The sequence below is a fragment of the Equus quagga genome, chromosome 11 (assembly GCF_021613505.1).
Source record: "Equus quagga isolate Etosha38 chromosome 11, UCLA_HA_Equagga_1.0, whole genome shotgun sequence".
In the NCBI taxonomy this organism is placed as follows: domain Eukaryota; kingdom Metazoa; phylum Chordata; class Mammalia; order Perissodactyla; family Equidae; genus Equus; species Equus quagga.
In genome coordinates, this window is record NC_060277.1 from 114,974,943 (window position 1) to 114,992,318 (window position 17,376).

At 45.0% G+C, this 17,376-nt stretch overlaps 1 protein-coding gene across 1 annotated transcript in view; it reads right to left on the reverse strand.

Moving 5' to 3' along the window:
- Positions 1-17,376, reverse strand: part of NPLOC4 (NPL4 homolog, ubiquitin recognition factor) — a 73,833-nt gene that overhangs the window by 39,166 nt on the left and 17,291 nt on the right. Inside the window, exons 4-11 of the mRNA XM_046674643.1 lie at positions 13,892-14,068; positions 11,870-11,918; positions 10,975-11,069; positions 9,349-9,472; positions 8,027-8,206; positions 4,706-4,792; positions 2,544-2,615; positions 1,451-1,577 (exon numbers count right to left, since the gene is read on the reverse strand). Of these exons, the coding sequence (XP_046530599.1) occupies positions 1,451-1,577; positions 2,544-2,615; positions 4,706-4,792; positions 8,027-8,206; positions 9,349-9,472; positions 10,975-11,069; positions 11,870-11,918; positions 13,892-14,068 (911 nt within the window). The remainder of the gene's footprint in view (positions 1-1,450; positions 1,578-2,543; positions 2,616-4,705; positions 4,793-8,026; positions 8,207-9,348; positions 9,473-10,974; positions 11,070-11,869; positions 11,919-13,891; positions 14,069-17,376) is intronic.

A 17,376-nucleotide genomic window follows, 5' to 3' on the forward strand; every position in this document is an offset into this window, starting at 1 on the left:
TCAGGGCTAATCTTCCTCAAAAACAACAACAACAAAAAAAAGCAACTGACCAGAGCCAGCCCTGATGGCCTAGTGGCTAAAGTCTGGCATGCTCTGCTTTGGCAGCCTGGGTTCAGGTCCTGGGCATGGAACCACACCACTCATCTGTCAGTAGCCATGCTGTGGCGGCAGCTCACAGAGAAGAACTAGAGGGACTTACAACTATAAGATACAACTACGTACCAGGGCTTTCAAGAGGGGGATAAAAAAGAGAGGAAGACTGGCAACAGATGTTAGCTCAGGACAAATCTTTCCCAGAAAGACAAACAAACAAACAAAAACCTGATCAAATAGATTGTTTTCATGAGTTGGTTCTCCAAGTTTCAAATTCCTATTCTTTTTAATTTTTTATTTTTTTGCTGAGGAAGATTCGCCCTGAGCTATCCACTGCCAACTGTCCTCTTTTCATATGTGAGCCGCTGCCACAGCATGGCCACTGACGAGTGGTGTAAGTCCACATCTGGGAACTGAACCCAGACCGTGGAAGCATAGTGTGCCGAACTTAACCACTAGGCCACTGAGGCTGGCCCATCCTATTCCTTTTAAATTGTATGGTCCTATGTCTGGCTATTTTTTAGGATAGGATCTCAAGTATATTATAAAAGATTTGGTTTGGGGCCAGATTGGTGGTGCAGCGGATTGGTAAGTTGCATGTTTCGCTTCAGCAGCCAGGGGTTCACCGGTTCAGATCCTGGGTGCAGATATGGCACCGCTTGGCAAGCTATGCTGTGGTAGGCGTCCCACATATAAAGTGGAGGAAGATGGGCATGGATGTTAGCTCAGGGCCAGTCTTCCTCAGCAAAAAAAAAAAAAAAAAAAAAAAAAGAGGAGGATTAGCAGCAGATGTTACCTTAGGGCTAATCTTCCTCAAAAAAAAAAAAGATTTGGTGGCACTTTTTTATAGGCTGCAATCTTTTACTATTATGTATTTATGATGAACACCAACACATAATATAATACATGTAACATCACAATACGCATGTCACTCCCAACACAGCTTTATGGAAATGGTTTCTTAAAATAATACTCCCACTCATGATGTCAAAAATAAACAAGTAACAGAAACAGCAAATCCCTTTTCTCCTGCATAGCCAGACAAAGAGTCATCTTTGGTTACTGGAAAGCGGCAAAGACAGCCCCAAGCTCAGGTCCAGAACCAAGTTCACATGGACTTGGGATGAAAGAGTGAACTAGAGAAGAGCTGCATCGAGGCCCCAATTCTAATTCTAGTAATTTTGTGGGTGATGCTGTCAGCTCAGCCTAAGTTCTGGTTACCACAAACCGAAGAGAGGAATCTGTATCTCACAGCCCCATTAAGAAAATCCATTGTAACTGAGTTAAGGATGAAAGAGGAACAAAATATATTAACAAGGTAGTAATATTTACAACATGACTCTGTCCCTGCTTATACCTGTAGCCACTGCAGTAACAAACTTGGAGCCAAAATGTCCGTCTGGAGAGAGTCGACATATGTTGGGATGCTTATTTTGGAAGTCTCCTGCAGTGATACATTCTTCTGAACTCAGGAAATATGTGTCCTAAGATAAGAGAACCAGTATATCAAGTTTTATAGCATCATGTCAAATATTCTTCTATTTCTTCTTTAGAAAATATTAAGAACTATAACATGTCAAAAATGACACTGAAACAAATACCTACAACTCTTAGCCATTATAGACTCCTCACATAAAGCCATGCATAACTAGTTAAGGCCAGAAGCACTGGGCAATCCTCCCCCACAGGCTGACTTCCAAAAAGCACTGGTTTGTAAGGGTCAGGTGAGTTTTGCTCTACAAAACAGAATCAAGAGGCCCAGCCTTAATTTATCAAGAAGACTGTGCTGGAAAATCATTTAGTCTAGCGGCCAGCGCAGTGGTGTGGTGGTTAAGTTCGCACATTCCATCTCAGCAGCCCAGGGTTCATGGGTTCAGATCCCAGGCATGGACCTACACATTGCCCACCAAGCCATGTTGCGGCGGTGTCCCACATACAAAATAGAGGAAGATTGGCACAATACTATTTTTCTTTTGAGAAAGATTGGCCCTGAGCTAACATCTGTATCCATTCCCATCTTCTTCTACTTTGTATGTGGGAAGCCTCCACAGCGTGGCCTGACAAGCGATGCGTAGGTCTGCACCAGGATCCAAACCAGCGAACCCTGGCCACCAAAGCGGAACGTGCGAACTTAACCGCTGTGCCAACGGGCTGGCCCCGGAAGACTGGCACAGATGTTAGCTCAGGGACGATCCTCCTCAAGCAAAAAAAAAAGAGGAAGATTGGCACAGATGTTAGCTCAAGGACAATCCTCCTCAAGCAAAAAAAAGAGGAAGACTGGCAACAGACGTTAGCTCAGGGACAATCTTCCTCACCAAAAAAGAATCATCATCATAATTTGGTCTAAAAGCCCGGATGAGCTGTACAGAGACCCCCGTGAGAGTGTGAGCCAGAGCTAGTTTGTAACCAAGCTGCAGGCTAAGTCAGTGAGTATTCCTGTCCCACCTCACCTTATTTCGACTGTAACGAACTGTACCCTTTCGGGTGTCTTCTGAGACAAGGTCTGTAAATATCCAACCAACCTGCATAAAAGAGGAAAATATCTTCTGAGTCTCTCCCTAAAATAGATGACAAATGTTTCCTGGCTTCTGCCCAGAGAGCTTAACAATAATGTTCTCAGCAAGAGACTCCTGTGAGCCCGTTCTTTCTTCGTAGATGACTCAGTTCCTCAAGTAAGCTATTAGGCCACACCAGGGCTTTCAAACTCTACTCAGTTGAAACTGGCCACCCTCCTTCTGGTACTGCTGGCTTGGAGATGAGGGTAAACAACCAGAGCTCATTTACTCATTAAACAAAGTCTTCCATGGCACCAACTCTGTGCCTAGCACTGTGCTAGGCGCAGTGGACTCTGGGGTGAACAAGATTAACAGAATGCGACGGAAAAGGGAACTTATACTCCAAAGAGGAAGACAGACAATGAGCTGGCAAATCAAGATGCTAGGACTTTCTCTGCAAGATAAAAAAACAGACTCCCTAGAAAAGGCACTAAAAATAAGAAGGAATGATACAATGGAGACTTCGCCCAGCTGCTCCTTTGAGCCCCACTGTAGGACCAAAGGAAGCTTCTGAGGGTACAAGGATCTGAAATCCCCATCACTGGGGCACCCTAACAGCAGTCCCAGAGCTCAGGGCAGGGTCAGCACCCCCTAGTGCGTCCTGTCACAGCTACACTGCCCGTCTGTATGCTCTGTGATCCCTCGGCTCTTTGCCCACGAACTTCACAGCTGGTTCCCCATCCTGAACTAGAGCCTGGCTGGGAGGTTTACGAGTGGGGCTAGACTCCAGACACCCCATTTCAGTCTTCTGGAGAACTAATCTGGTGCCCATGACCCACTCCAGCACAACCCTGATACTGAACTCTTCAAATCTATCTCCTGCAGACATGACCAGGAAATTCAGAGATTTCCATTTTCTCTAAAAATTCCTAATGAACAAACAACCCAAGAAGGATGGAGATGAAGAAAACAAGACTTAAAGGATAAATGTAATTAAGCAGTAAATACAGCAGAACCAAGATCGAGCTGAGATAAATAAGGATAAGGAACTAGTGTTTAGAAGAAAGGTATTTAAGTAACTTCAAGATCTTCTATTATAGTTATGATTATAATGAATTATGAGTCTATAACAAACAGAAGTCAAAAAACTGTACCGATTTCTCTTTTGAATGAGAAACTTCCAGAATTTAACCCTAAATATGAACCTAAATCAAGATATAGACTCCTTGTTAGAAATAAAAAGACATTTTTCTCATAAAACTTTTTTCTTAAAATGGTATAGTCACTTTGCTCTATAAAATTCCTAGGTTATAAAGCACATTTCCAGTTTTCCCCCGTTTATCTGCAGGGACTTTATTTTTCACTGCCTAAATTGATTAGGAAATAAAAGATAAAACTTACAGAGCTATTAATAGTTACTTTCTAAGATTTGTTCATATTCACAGTTCAACACGTAGCTATAAAAACTCATCTTTAAAGTTCCTGGGAATGTTATCAAGTATGTGAGGTAACTAGATCAGCAGCCTCAAAGAGGCTCCCTTGTCTTCTAACCCACCCAGTAAAACTAGCAAGGCTTAATGTGCAGATGCCTACAACTATACACAGGAAGTTCAATGATGGTGACGAAGGAACACCAGGACCTCCCAGTGCACGGGACAGAAAACTGACGCTGTGAACGAGGCCTTTGCCATAGGCAGCAAAGACACATGAAGGGAGAGCTTACACCTAAGGGGACGTGCCACAGCGGGTGGGCAGGACACACAGCCTGGTGTCAAGGTGCCCTCTCAGGCAGGAAGAAGGGGTCTTGCTCCCGCTGCTCCTTCCCTCCCTGCTTTGAAACAGTCCCCCAGAGGTGCGGCTGGCAGACTTAAATATAACAGCTCCTGCATCGGGATTGATTTATTTTTCATGCTCAGGGAAATGTTCTCATTTTACTTTAAATCAGAGAAACATAAAAGCTATTGGCACCCAATAAACACAAATGAGGCTTTAAAACAAGCCGGGCCTGCACCTGACCTTGTACAGCTGGGAGTTCAGTCCCAGATGAGGCCTTGCCACGCCACCCACCTGGATGTCCCCAACACAGAGCCCAAGTCCCCTCTCAAAGGCCTCAGTACCTTCCTCAGGCCGAGTTTGGCAGCAATTTCATCAACCACGCCAGCTTTTGGGTCTTCAAGAAGCTCCAAGCTGTTCTGTGTGCCAATCTGTCAGGGCATCAAAGGAGAACACGGGTTCAGAGCAGTGGGCTCAGGAAAGCAGCACAGCTGCTCCATTCCCTTCTGGCTCCGGGTCACAGAGGAGCACTGCTCTCCCCCTTACCAAAAAGAGAGTGACAGCAGCAGCAAAGCTTAAGGCCATCAGATAAAACACAACCGAAACCCCTCCAGGTTTTTCCCTTCTCAGGTGGCGTTGAGCTTTTAATCAAGACTCAGAACATGAAGACGCACTGTTCAGGCCGGTTTATGGCAGACAGCTCCATATCGAGTGTGTGACTATCCAGGACTAAGGCAGGCTCTCTACACGGTTTCCTAAGGTTCCTCCATTGGGGAAAGAAGTTAGTTTCAAAACCCCGTTGGATAGTCACACTCCAAATAGGTTGTGGCTAGCTTAGGCAAGATGAGAGCTGTAAGGTAACATCCATTCCCAGAAAACAGCCTTGGAAAATTCGTGTGCAGCTCCTACAGAGACATTGTCCTACAGGGACAATGCTTAGCTTCCCTGGTAAGACACTGAGAGAGCGACCGACAGGCAAACCCTAAGCAAATGAAAAGGCTTCTGTGACCGGTTACCTGCTGGCTGGTGGGCAGACTGCTAGGCTCGGGACAGCAGGTGGGCTCGTGATCCAGCCAGCTCACACGCAACCTAAACTGGCCACAGGACCCCAACTTCCTGCAGTTGGCAAAACCTGCCGAAACCTTTAATCTGCATTGAAATGCAGCTCGTGGGTCATTAATAGTAAGTATTGTACAGAGCAGAAACCCCAGCCATAGGAATAGGAAAGTGAAGATAATCCCAAATTGAGTTATACTAATTGGGTATATCCTTGTAAATTAGTCAAATTCTGGCAAAAGAACAAAAGAACTTTATGTTGCTGGGTATTACCCATATGGAGATCATTAATACCTCCAGAGCATAGGTCAAGTCACAAACTCAGAACAAATCTGAGGATTTTGTTTCAACATGTGGCAGCATGAGCTTCAACTTCTAATGAGCTAGAGGTTATTAGAGGTCAACCGTTTCAACCTCCAGGATCCCCAAATTGGGAGCGCCAACGATGCTGTTAGTAATCCGGTCGCCAGAAGCTTCAGTTCCAATTTTTTGTTCAGTCATACTCTTAACAGAACAGTTGAAACTCTTCATGAAAGAGACCCTCTACAAAACTGACTTTGGACGTTGTGTGCTTCAAAAAGCAGCCTCCTGATTGCAGAGCACACTTCGTGCCCTAAGGGTTAGGTAATCAGGGTCTCTCGTAGGGTCTCTGTTGCCATCTAGTGTCTCCTTCTAAATGAACCATCACAAAGGCCCTGTCCAACTCTTCATCTGCAGCTCTCAGGAAATACTGAAAATGTCAGGGGGGAGAGGGAGGGGAGTAGACTACACACACAATCTGTATACATACAGCCATGGAAGACAAGGGCATTTGTGCAGGAGCCACAAACCTGCACAACAGACAGTGGCCACAAGGCCTGCAGTTTCAGGTTCTGGTTTATTTAAAAAGCAGGCCGGTCCCGGAGCAATCTCCAGAACACAGCGCAAGGGGACAAAGGTGTGAACGGTATGGTAAACATCCAAAGAAACAGAGGATGTGTGCGTATCTCCTTATAGTAAAAAATCAAACTTTAGAAGTCTGAACCAAAAATTTTTTAAAGTGGGGGCCACTTGTGGGGGAAGGAAGGAAACAGGATGAAAGGGAATGCCTTGTTTGTAGATTTGATGTTGGAAATGTACAAATTTTTCTTTTCCAACATTTTTTTAAATAAAAAGTGTCAAACATAGAACAAACTTTAAAGAATGTTAGGGTGAACACCCATATACCCACCACCTAGACTCAGTCATTAATATTTACTACACTCTCTCCATTGTCTAGCCATCCCTCGATCCATCTTATTTTTTGCTGCACTTCACGGTAAACGACAGACACAAGTCTGCCTCCCCTCACTACTGCGGCATGCATTTCACCAACTAGAATGCAACATGTATACAGTTTCCACTTTTGTAGTAAATTTACATACAACAAAAAGCACTATGCGTTTTATATAGTTATGTAACAAATTAAAAATATATATGTATAAAACCAACCCCTAAAGATTGAAAATAAAACAAATGAACATAAATGTATAACTAAATATGTAATTAGTTGGTGGCAAAATCACACAGAGAGGACATTCCAAGTGACTTAAAATACGGTGACCCAGCGCCCGTCCCTAGTGGGTACACCCTAAAGACTCCCCCTCCCACCAAAAAATTGTGAAACTGTTTTCAGTCCTATACCGGTGGTGATTTGGGTACTGTTATTCTGGGACAATGTGTGTGGCACGGGGTAAAGAATATGAGTAATTCTGTGATTCTCCACCTCCCTCACCCCTGGGGCTGACTATACGTGGGGGAGACACAGAATTACAGCTGGTACCCAACTGATGATGGTTTGACTCATGATTTTTCGACTTTATGAAGGTGCAAAAGCCATATGCATTCAGTAAAAACTGTACTTATACTGTGATCTTTGATCTTTTCCCAGGCTAGCAATATTCACTGCTATCCTCTCTTGTGAAGCTGGGTAGCGGCAGCGAGCCACAGCTCCCAGTCAGCCACATGACCACAAGGGTAAACAACCATATAATCATTCTTTTTTTCACTTTCAGTACAGTATTCAACAAATTACATGAGATATTCAACACTTTATTATCAAATAGGCTTTGTTTTAGGTGATTCTGCCCAACTATAGGCTAATTTAAGTGTTCTGAGCACGTTTGAAGAGGCTGGGCTAAGCCATTCTGTTCAGTAGGTTAGTGTATTAAATGCGCTTCTGATTTACAATGGGTTTATCAGGACGTAACCCCACTGTAAGTTGAGGAAGATCTATATAAGAGATGAAGCGATGGTGAGACACTTCTGGGGCAAGTGACAAAAGTGGAATACAGATGGCAGCTTAGATAAAAATATTGTATCAATGTTCAATTTACTTAAGTTTATAAATGTACCTGCTATGTAAGAGACTATCCTTATTCTTTGGAAATACTTACTGAAATATCTAGTGGCAGTGATCTTACTCTCCAATAATTCAAAAAATAAACACCGGGGTTGGGGGAGGGTGTGGAGAGAGACAGAGACAGACTGGGCAAATGATAAAGCAAAAGCAGCAAAATGCAATCTGAAAGGGCATCCCACACAGCCTTCAAAACACAGAAGGCAGAGACCCACAAATCCTGCACGTCTACCTGAGGAGGTTCATAAATTGCAGCTACTTCAGCCCTGATGCCAAGAGGAATGTCTTTGTGCTCCGTATACCGGCCATACAAGTACCCGAAATGCTGGTTCCCTGTCTTCCTCCAGAAGTCAAGAAAGCGATCAGCAACTGTGTGATTCTCAAACATGATATTGTCCACATGTCTGTATTTCTGTAGAGTTAACAACAATGGGCTAAATGAAGACACTCCATCAAAAAGAAATAATTTTTCTAGTACAAACCATTCACAAATATCTCCTACCTAGCTCTTTAAACACACACACAAAGGCTCACGAATTTTAAGAATGTGCTCTGTCCCGAGGGGCTGGCCCCGAGGCCGAGTGGTTAAGTTCGCGCGCTCCCCTGCAGGCGGCCCAGTGTTTCGTTGGTTCGAATCCTGGGCGCGGACATGGCACTGCTCATCAGACCACGCTGAGGCAGCGTCCCACATGCCACAACTAGAAGGACCCACAACTAAGAATATGCCACTATGTACCGGGGGGCTTTGGGGAGAAAAAGGAAAAAAATAAAATCTTTAAAAAAAAAAAAAAAAAGAATGTGCTCTGTCCCTGAAACCATTTCCGGTTCTGGTGGGCGGGTCGGGCTCCTCAATAAACTAATTCAAATTAATCTTACTGAGATTTCACCTAAAATGCAGGTTTTCACAATCTCTAGTGCAAAGAATAATTTTCAAAAAGAAAAAGAGAGAAATGGAGGAAAGGAGAGAAAGAAAAGGAAAAAAGAAGTTTCCAAACAGTCAAGAAGGCCATGGAATTCTCGCTAAGAAGCAAAACATGGGCCAGCAGTGGTGGGGAAAGATGAGGTGCGCCGCTCTTAGAGGGCACGACAATAAGAGCGGAAAAGGCCACAATAACCCTACGCAATTTTCCCTGGTTCTCTCCCTCCCTCCTAAGCCCAGTCCCCTTCTTAGCCTGGCCTGGACAGGCATCCTGAGCTGGTCCCAGTTCTGTTACCAACTTTCAGAGCCACGGTTTCTTAAAAGACAGAGTCACAACCACTGAGCATTTTAAATAGTCACCAAGGAAATTCTGCCTCCATGCAAGCACAAAAAACTGAAGGCTCCCCTCTGTACTTGCAAGAGCTGGAGATCTTACAAACATTGTCTTCAGTGTATCACTTCCACAAAAGGTCAATCGATCTGTCAATAAATACCTGGGAATGTGCCACACGTAACACACTCTGCTAGAGGCAGCTCCTCTCCAGGGAGGGGCTCTTCCAGCAATTTTCATTTCTCAGCCATAAAAACAAATCTACTGCTTTCCACTGTCTAGACGGACACGGCGAACATCTCACCTGTCTGTTCAGCGTGATGGCGCTTGGCTGGCACTTAGTACAGATGCCGTTAGGCCATGGAAGGTGTCCCTCACACCCTGATTTAATCTTGCAACTGATGTTCTCCAGGGCAACAAATTTCCCCCTGAATAAGAAGAGGCAACTTAATTAATTAAACGTTATAATGGTGAAAGGTTTAGCAGGAGACTGGAAATAATATGTCAAATATCTTACACCTCCTGAACAGAGTTCTAAGGAGCTAAGCATGTGGTAGGCGGCAGCAGAGAAAATGTGCTAAAGATGATTCTAATGGAATTCTAGCTTCTGTTCTGTAGACTTAGACTACACAGCAATACATAACTATTTCCTATAAAAAGCGTTTTACTTTGCACTATCACTAACATCCATGAAGATTTTCAAGAACACTGTTGAATCTATTGATCTAACCTATGCCACTGAGAGGAAATGAAGTCTTTTCAAATTTCATTAATTTATCAGCAACGTTTACATTAAGAGTCTAGTATTCAGACATTTGTAAAAAAATTCTTGTTCATAAAGATTTTGATTGTAACCTGACTAGGACATATAACAAAGATATGCTCCCTCCGCTTTGGCTAAAATAAAAACTACTGTTAGAAGACCACCATCAAGGAAATCCTGGGCCCCTCTCTGAACTTGGGGCGAATCTGCACAAGTGACTTCACCCTCTGCCAGTTTCCCCATTCAAAAGACGGCCCCACTAATTCAGAGTGGTCTTTACAAGCCAACAGGGCATGATGGTATGACAGCATCTGGAAAGCAACGACTGCCACTAAGTCTGCATGTTAATGACAGCCGCAGATGTGCCCCCACGGGAGACTATGGTACTTGACCTAGACTGACAAAAGGCTTACAGATTTCACCACAACGAATCTCTACTCATTCCCTAGTCCAGAAAGTTCCATAGCTTACCCCACTGACAGGCAAGAATGAGTTTCTGGTGGGATTTTTTTCTCCTGGTATAACTTTTTTAAAAAGTCATTTCAGGATGTCAGTGGGTTGTCAAAGATAAAAGCTACAATCAGGCCAACATGACATTCTTCACAAAATGTTGCTGACAGATCCAGCCACCACCTCCTCCTGCTGCACGAACAGGAATAATAAAATCACGGTATGAAGTCCGTTACTCTGGTAAGGGGAGCACACCGTCAACAGAAGGGAATGCACAGACAAGTACTTGACGTAGTTTAAAAGAAAGTGAAATACCTCAGGTTCACCCCTCTCCGGGCACTGTCACAACCTGCTCTCAAGGAGCCAAGAGATGGCCTCACCTTCACATACAACTAAGTCACCAGGGCACTGAATACCCAGGGGAAGGTTGGTGAGGTCGCCCAGGGGCCTCCACAGTGGCCACTGCCAGCCTGGCATCTGTCCAACACTGTAGGCACTGTGCATTACAGCAGGACATCACAGAGTCTCCACTTAACTGTTTCTTTTCTAGAATCAGGGCAAAATTCATGAATTCAAATGCTTCGTGACCACCCTCTGATCATTACTTTTCTCATTCATATACACAGTGGCTCTAAGTAACACCTCCCAGATACACAAAATGAACTTCTGCGCACCAAAGCCACACTGGTGCAGCCTAACCGCGTTCAAGCTGCTTACTTGTCGGCCCCTCCAGTCAACTTTCGGATGTAGGCGTGGAAGGACATGTGCTTCACGGGAGGCTCAAGATGGTTTAGGTAGTCCTCATCGAACGGCTGCCAAGACACACACAGTCAGTATGGTCAAGCACCTACTGGGGTTGCAAGGCACAGAGAGGTAGGCAGCCGAGCTTCGGCTGCGTGCAGGGAGAGACCCAGGCAGCCATGGCCTCTACAAGCCAGGCCCCGTGAAGAGCAATGAGGGAGAACAGGTGCTTGGTTCTCACTTATCATTCATTCTAGGTCAGAATCAAATTTTTCTTTGTGTACCAGTTATTCTTTCAAGATTAAAATGAATCTACATTAAACATAAAACGCTCTAAGTCAAGTAAATATCAGGAAAATTTTGCAAAAAACAAAAAAAAAGCCACAGGATGGAGCAAGAGGAGCCTCATGAAGAAAATCAGGTTGGCCTTGCCACCATAAATTCAGTGTTACCCAGTTACCAGTCAGCATTATTATGGTAACTCTCAATCTCGCCAGGACAAATCAGCAGAGGAGACACGAGATTCAGGGCAAAGTAAATCAAAACAATGTCAAGCACGAAAACCGCCAGGCCTAGCTTTGTGTCAGGTTTTAAAAGGATTGTCCAGGGAGCCTACTGTAAGTGCTGCCCCTTTATCACAGCAATACAAATGCTTTAGCCATTCCTAATCCACCCAGAAGGTCAGTCCCATAAATAAAGGCTCGTCCTCTTTGTGCAGTTTGCACTAGTGGGAATATGAGGCCCAGGGCAATAAACAGATAAGTTCTTTTAGCCACTACGACCAAGTGCAGGGACTTAAGAGAAGTATTTAGACGGCTCCAGGAAGCGGCCCACCACTCGAGCCCAGAACTTACTCTGCAAGGACTCTCACCTCTAGAGGAACGCAGTGCACACATTTCCCCAGAGGGCCGTGTCGGCATCTGAGAGCAAAAGAAACACACAGCCATCAGCATGCCTGTTTTTCTGCTGCTGCCCCTCAGCGTTTTTGATATTAAAAATGTACATCATACTTAATAAAGCATTTCCCTACCTACGTGAAATTACTTTAGATGGTACGTGGTGAGTGTTTTTTTTAATTGTTTAGCATTTATTTTGATGTGTATTAGAAAAAACTGACCAGCACATCAAACCTGTGATTTCATGGATAGTAACTGCTTAAAATGACACAAGCTAAAAATAAAAGTGAATGGATTTAAAGTCAATTTAAATACAAATGTTAAATAGATACTAAGAAAGTTGGTACGTGGATATGGCAAAAATCCTCAGAGTGGTACATAAATAACTCAGGTCTGGAAAACACCCACGTCGTGCACGCTTTGGAAAAAAGCACAAAGGATGCTTGGCTCTGTAGGTTTCAGACATTTCAGTCAGAGAACCCTTAGAAGCTCCACATGTAAAACATGACCGTGGAGATGAGCTCAGGTGAAGAGGGTGGTGATGGGCTGGTGGGAAAGCCAAGCAGTGGTCCCTCAGGGCTCAACCAGATCACTTTCTAAATGGGGTCAGAACTCTGATGCATGTGAGTTCTACATGTCAGGGTAGAGACGGCCTGTGTCTCCTAACAGGCAGGCTCTTATAGATGAATGCACACGCGGGGCTGGTCCCGTGGCTGAGTGGTTAAGTTCGTGCACTCCGCTGCAGGCGGCCCAGTGTTTCGTCAGTTCGAATCCTGGGCGCGGACATTGCACTGCTCATCAAACCACGCTGAGGCAGCGTTCCACATGCCACAACTAGAAGGACCCACAACTAAGAATATACAACTATGTACCAGGGGGCTTTGGGGAGAAAAAGAAAAAAAATAAAATCTTAAAAAGAAAAGAATGCACACACGTGTGCACACACACACAAGCACCCTCTAAAAGATTCCTAATGAAGCTTCAAAGACACTGATCGTGCAGAGAGCTAGCACTGGGTCCCTTGGAGGAAACGCAAATGGAAGAGGCGTGCAGGCTAATGGCTATGGCCATGAAGTGGCTCCATGCCAACTGCAGCTGAGCACCATTTGGGGCTCTTTAATCTAAGATGTACGAGTTGCTAATGCAGCATTTGGAATCCCAGTATCTTGATGTCAGCACCCCATCACGTTTATGGACTGACGCAGTTACAAAAGACTCCACTGCAGAGACAAACCACCTTCGCTCAGATAACTTCACATCACCGAGTGTAAACTCAGAGGTCTCTAAATGATTGCTTTAAAAAGAACTGCAAAAAATCTAAAATAAACAAATGTACACAAACATAAGCTTTTTTTTTTTTTTAAAGATTTTATTTTTTCCCTTTTCTCCCCAAAGGCCCCGGTACATAGTTGTGTATTTCTTTAGTTGTGGGTCCTTCTAGTTGTGGCATGTTGCATTTTATATAATCCTAAGTGAAAAGCTAATACTCAAGGCAGCAGCAGCACCTTTAGCAAATGAAATGTTCACGTGAATGAATGAAGAGTATACGGCATAGATAACGTTGAAACTGCACTACTCTAATGTAACGAGAGACCTGAACGAGGACCATGCACTAGCAGGTACCCAAGTACCACCCCTTCTGCTCCTTCCTCCTGCCCTGTCACACCTGCTAAAGTCCCACTCTGCCCATGGCAATCAAGTATCCCCAGGGGTACATCATGGTAAAGACTCAGTTTAAGGCCTTTCCCTTCTTTCAAATCTCTTAGTTCCAAATACTTGGAGACTCTTAAATCATATATGGAACATACTTTGAGATTCAAACAACGAGAAACAGCTTACAAAATAATTTGAAGTGAAACAATCTGAAAAGAGGCAGTCAAACTCAAAACTTACATTTCTTCATCAGATATGTATTGAAACAGGACACGCTGTCAGTGTTTCACTTTACTGATCCATCAGGATCACCAAAGGCGGGACTGAACCCCAGGAGCACTTACAGCTGTGGGTCGCGGCTTCTGTAAATCTTCCCGTCCTGTTTGCTGAGGTACTGGTCAATCTCATCTTCCACCACATTAGGAGCACCAAAGGCCTTGAACCCCGGTGGGGTGGATGTCTCCATTTCAGATGAGGGTCCAGCAAGGCTCGAGGGAAACAGGAACAACAAATCGCCATGCCTGTTCAAACGACAAACCTAAGTCAAGGCCTTCCTTCCTTCCTTCTACAACCTGAGCTGCACAGATCACCCTGGATCTGAAACTCTCTGACATCTGCAGAAAGCACACACCAACCTTCCCAAAGGCCTAAATGACAGGCTTTCCAATGTTAAGAGACCAGAATTTTCTTTTCATGTTTCCCACGCTTCTTAACATTCTAAACACCAGCAGCAGGTTCTCTGGAACTGTAACTTCATTTCTTTTACAAGTGTGTTCTAAAATTCATGCCACACACCCACCTGCCTGTATATGCTCTCACACAGATGGACAGACGTCAAAATATACACACCGACTCTGCAGGCAGTTTTCTCCCTCATACTCACTCTTCACTTGGCTCCCACTGTCCTTTAGCCTCTATTCGGCTTCCCCACGTTATCTACCTGGTACATACTTCCATTTCTTTCTCTACGTTCACACACCCACACGTCTACATAGACATATGTATCACTGCTTGAAAACAATGAGATTATCAAAGACATACTTTTTGCATTTGCTTTTTTCATTCAACAATACCTCACAAAATCCCCTCAAATACTCCAAATATAGTCCGCGTCACGTCGTTACTTTTACTGGCTGCATAACGTTCCCCAGTGAAGCTGCCTCGTAATTTACTCTGCCACTCCCATGCCAAAGGGCACCTGCGCTATCCGTGGGCTTCTGCCACCATGAACACCACTTGAGGAAATGCTCAAAGACAGCAGCGTATGGTTTTGCTTCTACAGAGTGGATTTCCGGGAGTGGCCCTGTTAGACTGAAGAGTTTTTGTGTTTAAAGCTGCTGACACACTGCTTTCCAAAAAGGCTGCCACAATTTCCATTGACAATACTTGGTTTTCTATCATTTTCACTGTAAATTTAAATTATTTTCTTCCTTAACCAGAACCACGCTGCTGACTTACTGCAGGACCCGATTAACACAGCCAGACGACTGCGACCCAAAGCTAAACAAGCATTCCCACTCGGGAGCGGTTCTCAGCAGCACTGTGGGCTCCCGCAGGACCACAGACGGTTCGCAACACCAAAAACCAACACCATCTTGGAGGAAAAGCTGCAGCACTACCATTTGGTAAATATTTAACTGCTGTCAACAAGACACACACACAGGAAAATGAGACTGAAAGAGCAGCCTGCCACAGCACTAAACCAACAACCTGAACGGAGAGGGGCACAGGCCACAGATTAAAAACGGTGAGGACACAGGACATGAAGAGGCTTGGTCACAGCTCTTCAGTAGACTTGTTCTCTCCCCTTTTTCCTTCATAATTCAATGGTGATAAAATTGCCAAACAGGGAGCCGGCCCAGTGGCATGGTGGTTAAGTTTGTGCACTCCACTTTGGTGGCCCAGGGTTCACAGGTTTGGATCCTGGGTACAGACCTACACACCACTCACCAAGCCATGTTGTGGCAGCGTCCCATACACAAAGTAGAGGAAGACTGGCACAGATGTTAGCTCCGGGACCACCTTCCTCAAGCAAAAAAAAAAGGAAGATTGGCAACAGATGTTAGCCCAGGGCCAGTCTTCCTCACAAAAAAAGAAATTGCCAAACTGTAATCAAAGACCTCTGTTTCTAGCAGCGGGTTAGATATTCCTAAACATTCTCCAGCTACAGAACACTTGGCTCAGCTGCCACATCAGTTTTAAAAAATATACTCATGCACTGTCGAGCTCTAAAGAAAGTAAGGAACTTCCCAGGGGCCAAAAAACCAACAATAGCTCAAACAAGAACAGGGGGAACAGAGCTCATAGCTGCCCTCTGGCCAGCCCCACTACAGGAGCCCCGAGCTTGGCTTACACAGTCATTCTCTGCCCAAGGCAGACTGCTGAGCCTGAAACACCACACAAAGTCACATGTCTCGAGAGCCGGGAAAAATCCATCAGGTGAAAATAGGAACCGAAGAGGAATCCTGTCTGCTTCCACCCACTACATAGTAGGGAAAAAAGTCACCTCTGAGAGTCTGTAACCAAAAGCCTGCTCTGCCATGTGCCCAGGGTGGAATTAGCTATGCTACTTGGTTCTGGAAGCCCAAAGACAGAAATTAACTCACAGGAGTGCTGGATCCACAGCGCCCCCTTGTGCCAAGAGAAGCAAATGCAAGGCTTCTCCGTAGAAAAGCCACTAACCAGGGGTCCTTCAGGACTCCCCAAGACCAAGTTTGGTCAAATATAAGCTCTCAAAAAAAGTTCACCAAATGGACAAGAGAAACAAGCCATCATGAGCAAGAGTGGGCAAAGACAACAATAATCAAATTTAGGCAGTCAAGGACTACAGATTTGAAATTACAAGATGCAAAACATAAGATTAGATGGAATGTTGCACAAAAATGGAATGGAAAGAGTCCAAGTAACAAGAAGCTACCTAAAACGACCAGGTGGGATTCTGGGAGGCAGGGCAGCTGGGGCCACAGATGAAGTGGCTCTTCACAAATCCCCTGATACAGAGACCAGACAACATGTCAAACTCACTGACAACAGTGCGACAGGTATCCTTGTGAACCCCAAAACAGGCGGGGGAGACACCCCCGATGCTACAAGACCTGAGAGGAAAGCATCATGCGTGTGCCTGGCAAGACAGAGCCCCCACAGAAGCCAGCAGTCTTCACCAGAAGCTTAGCAGGCCAGTGCAAGAACAGAGGGAAACGCGGAAGGAGCCTGAGCCACACGGTCCCTGCCAGTGAGTGAGGCCAATGGCTGGGTTTGAAAAGGGGTTCACTGGTTCGAATCCCGGGTGCGGACATGGCACTGCCTGGCACGCCATGCTGTGGCAGGCGTCCCACATATAAAGTGGAGGAAGATGGGCACTGATGTTACCTCAGGGCCAGGCTTCCTCAGTGAAAAGAGGAGGACTGGCAGCAGTTAGCTCAGGGCTAATCTTCCTCAAAAAAAAAGAGCAGACAGAGGGGGAAAAAGATCACCCACAACTGAACAAAAGAATTATAATGGACTGCTGAGCTGTGACAAGGTAAGCCAGGGGGCGGTGGAATCAGATCAAATTAGAGCACAAAGAGAGTAACCACCACTCGTAAACACATGGGTGAATGAAGGCATGCTTGAAGCATGACAGAAGAGCAGTGACAGAACATAGTTCTCAAGTGTAGGCCCACGCTGGTAAGTACCACGACTATCCTCGGAAAGACAGACTCTAGGATAATTCAGACAGAAATCCACTCTAAGCGCCCCTCGGGGTGGCTGAGCTGTCCGATGCCTCGGGTACAGTACTGGTGCCTCGGGTACAGTCCTGGTGCCTCGGGTACAGTACCTCGGGTACAGT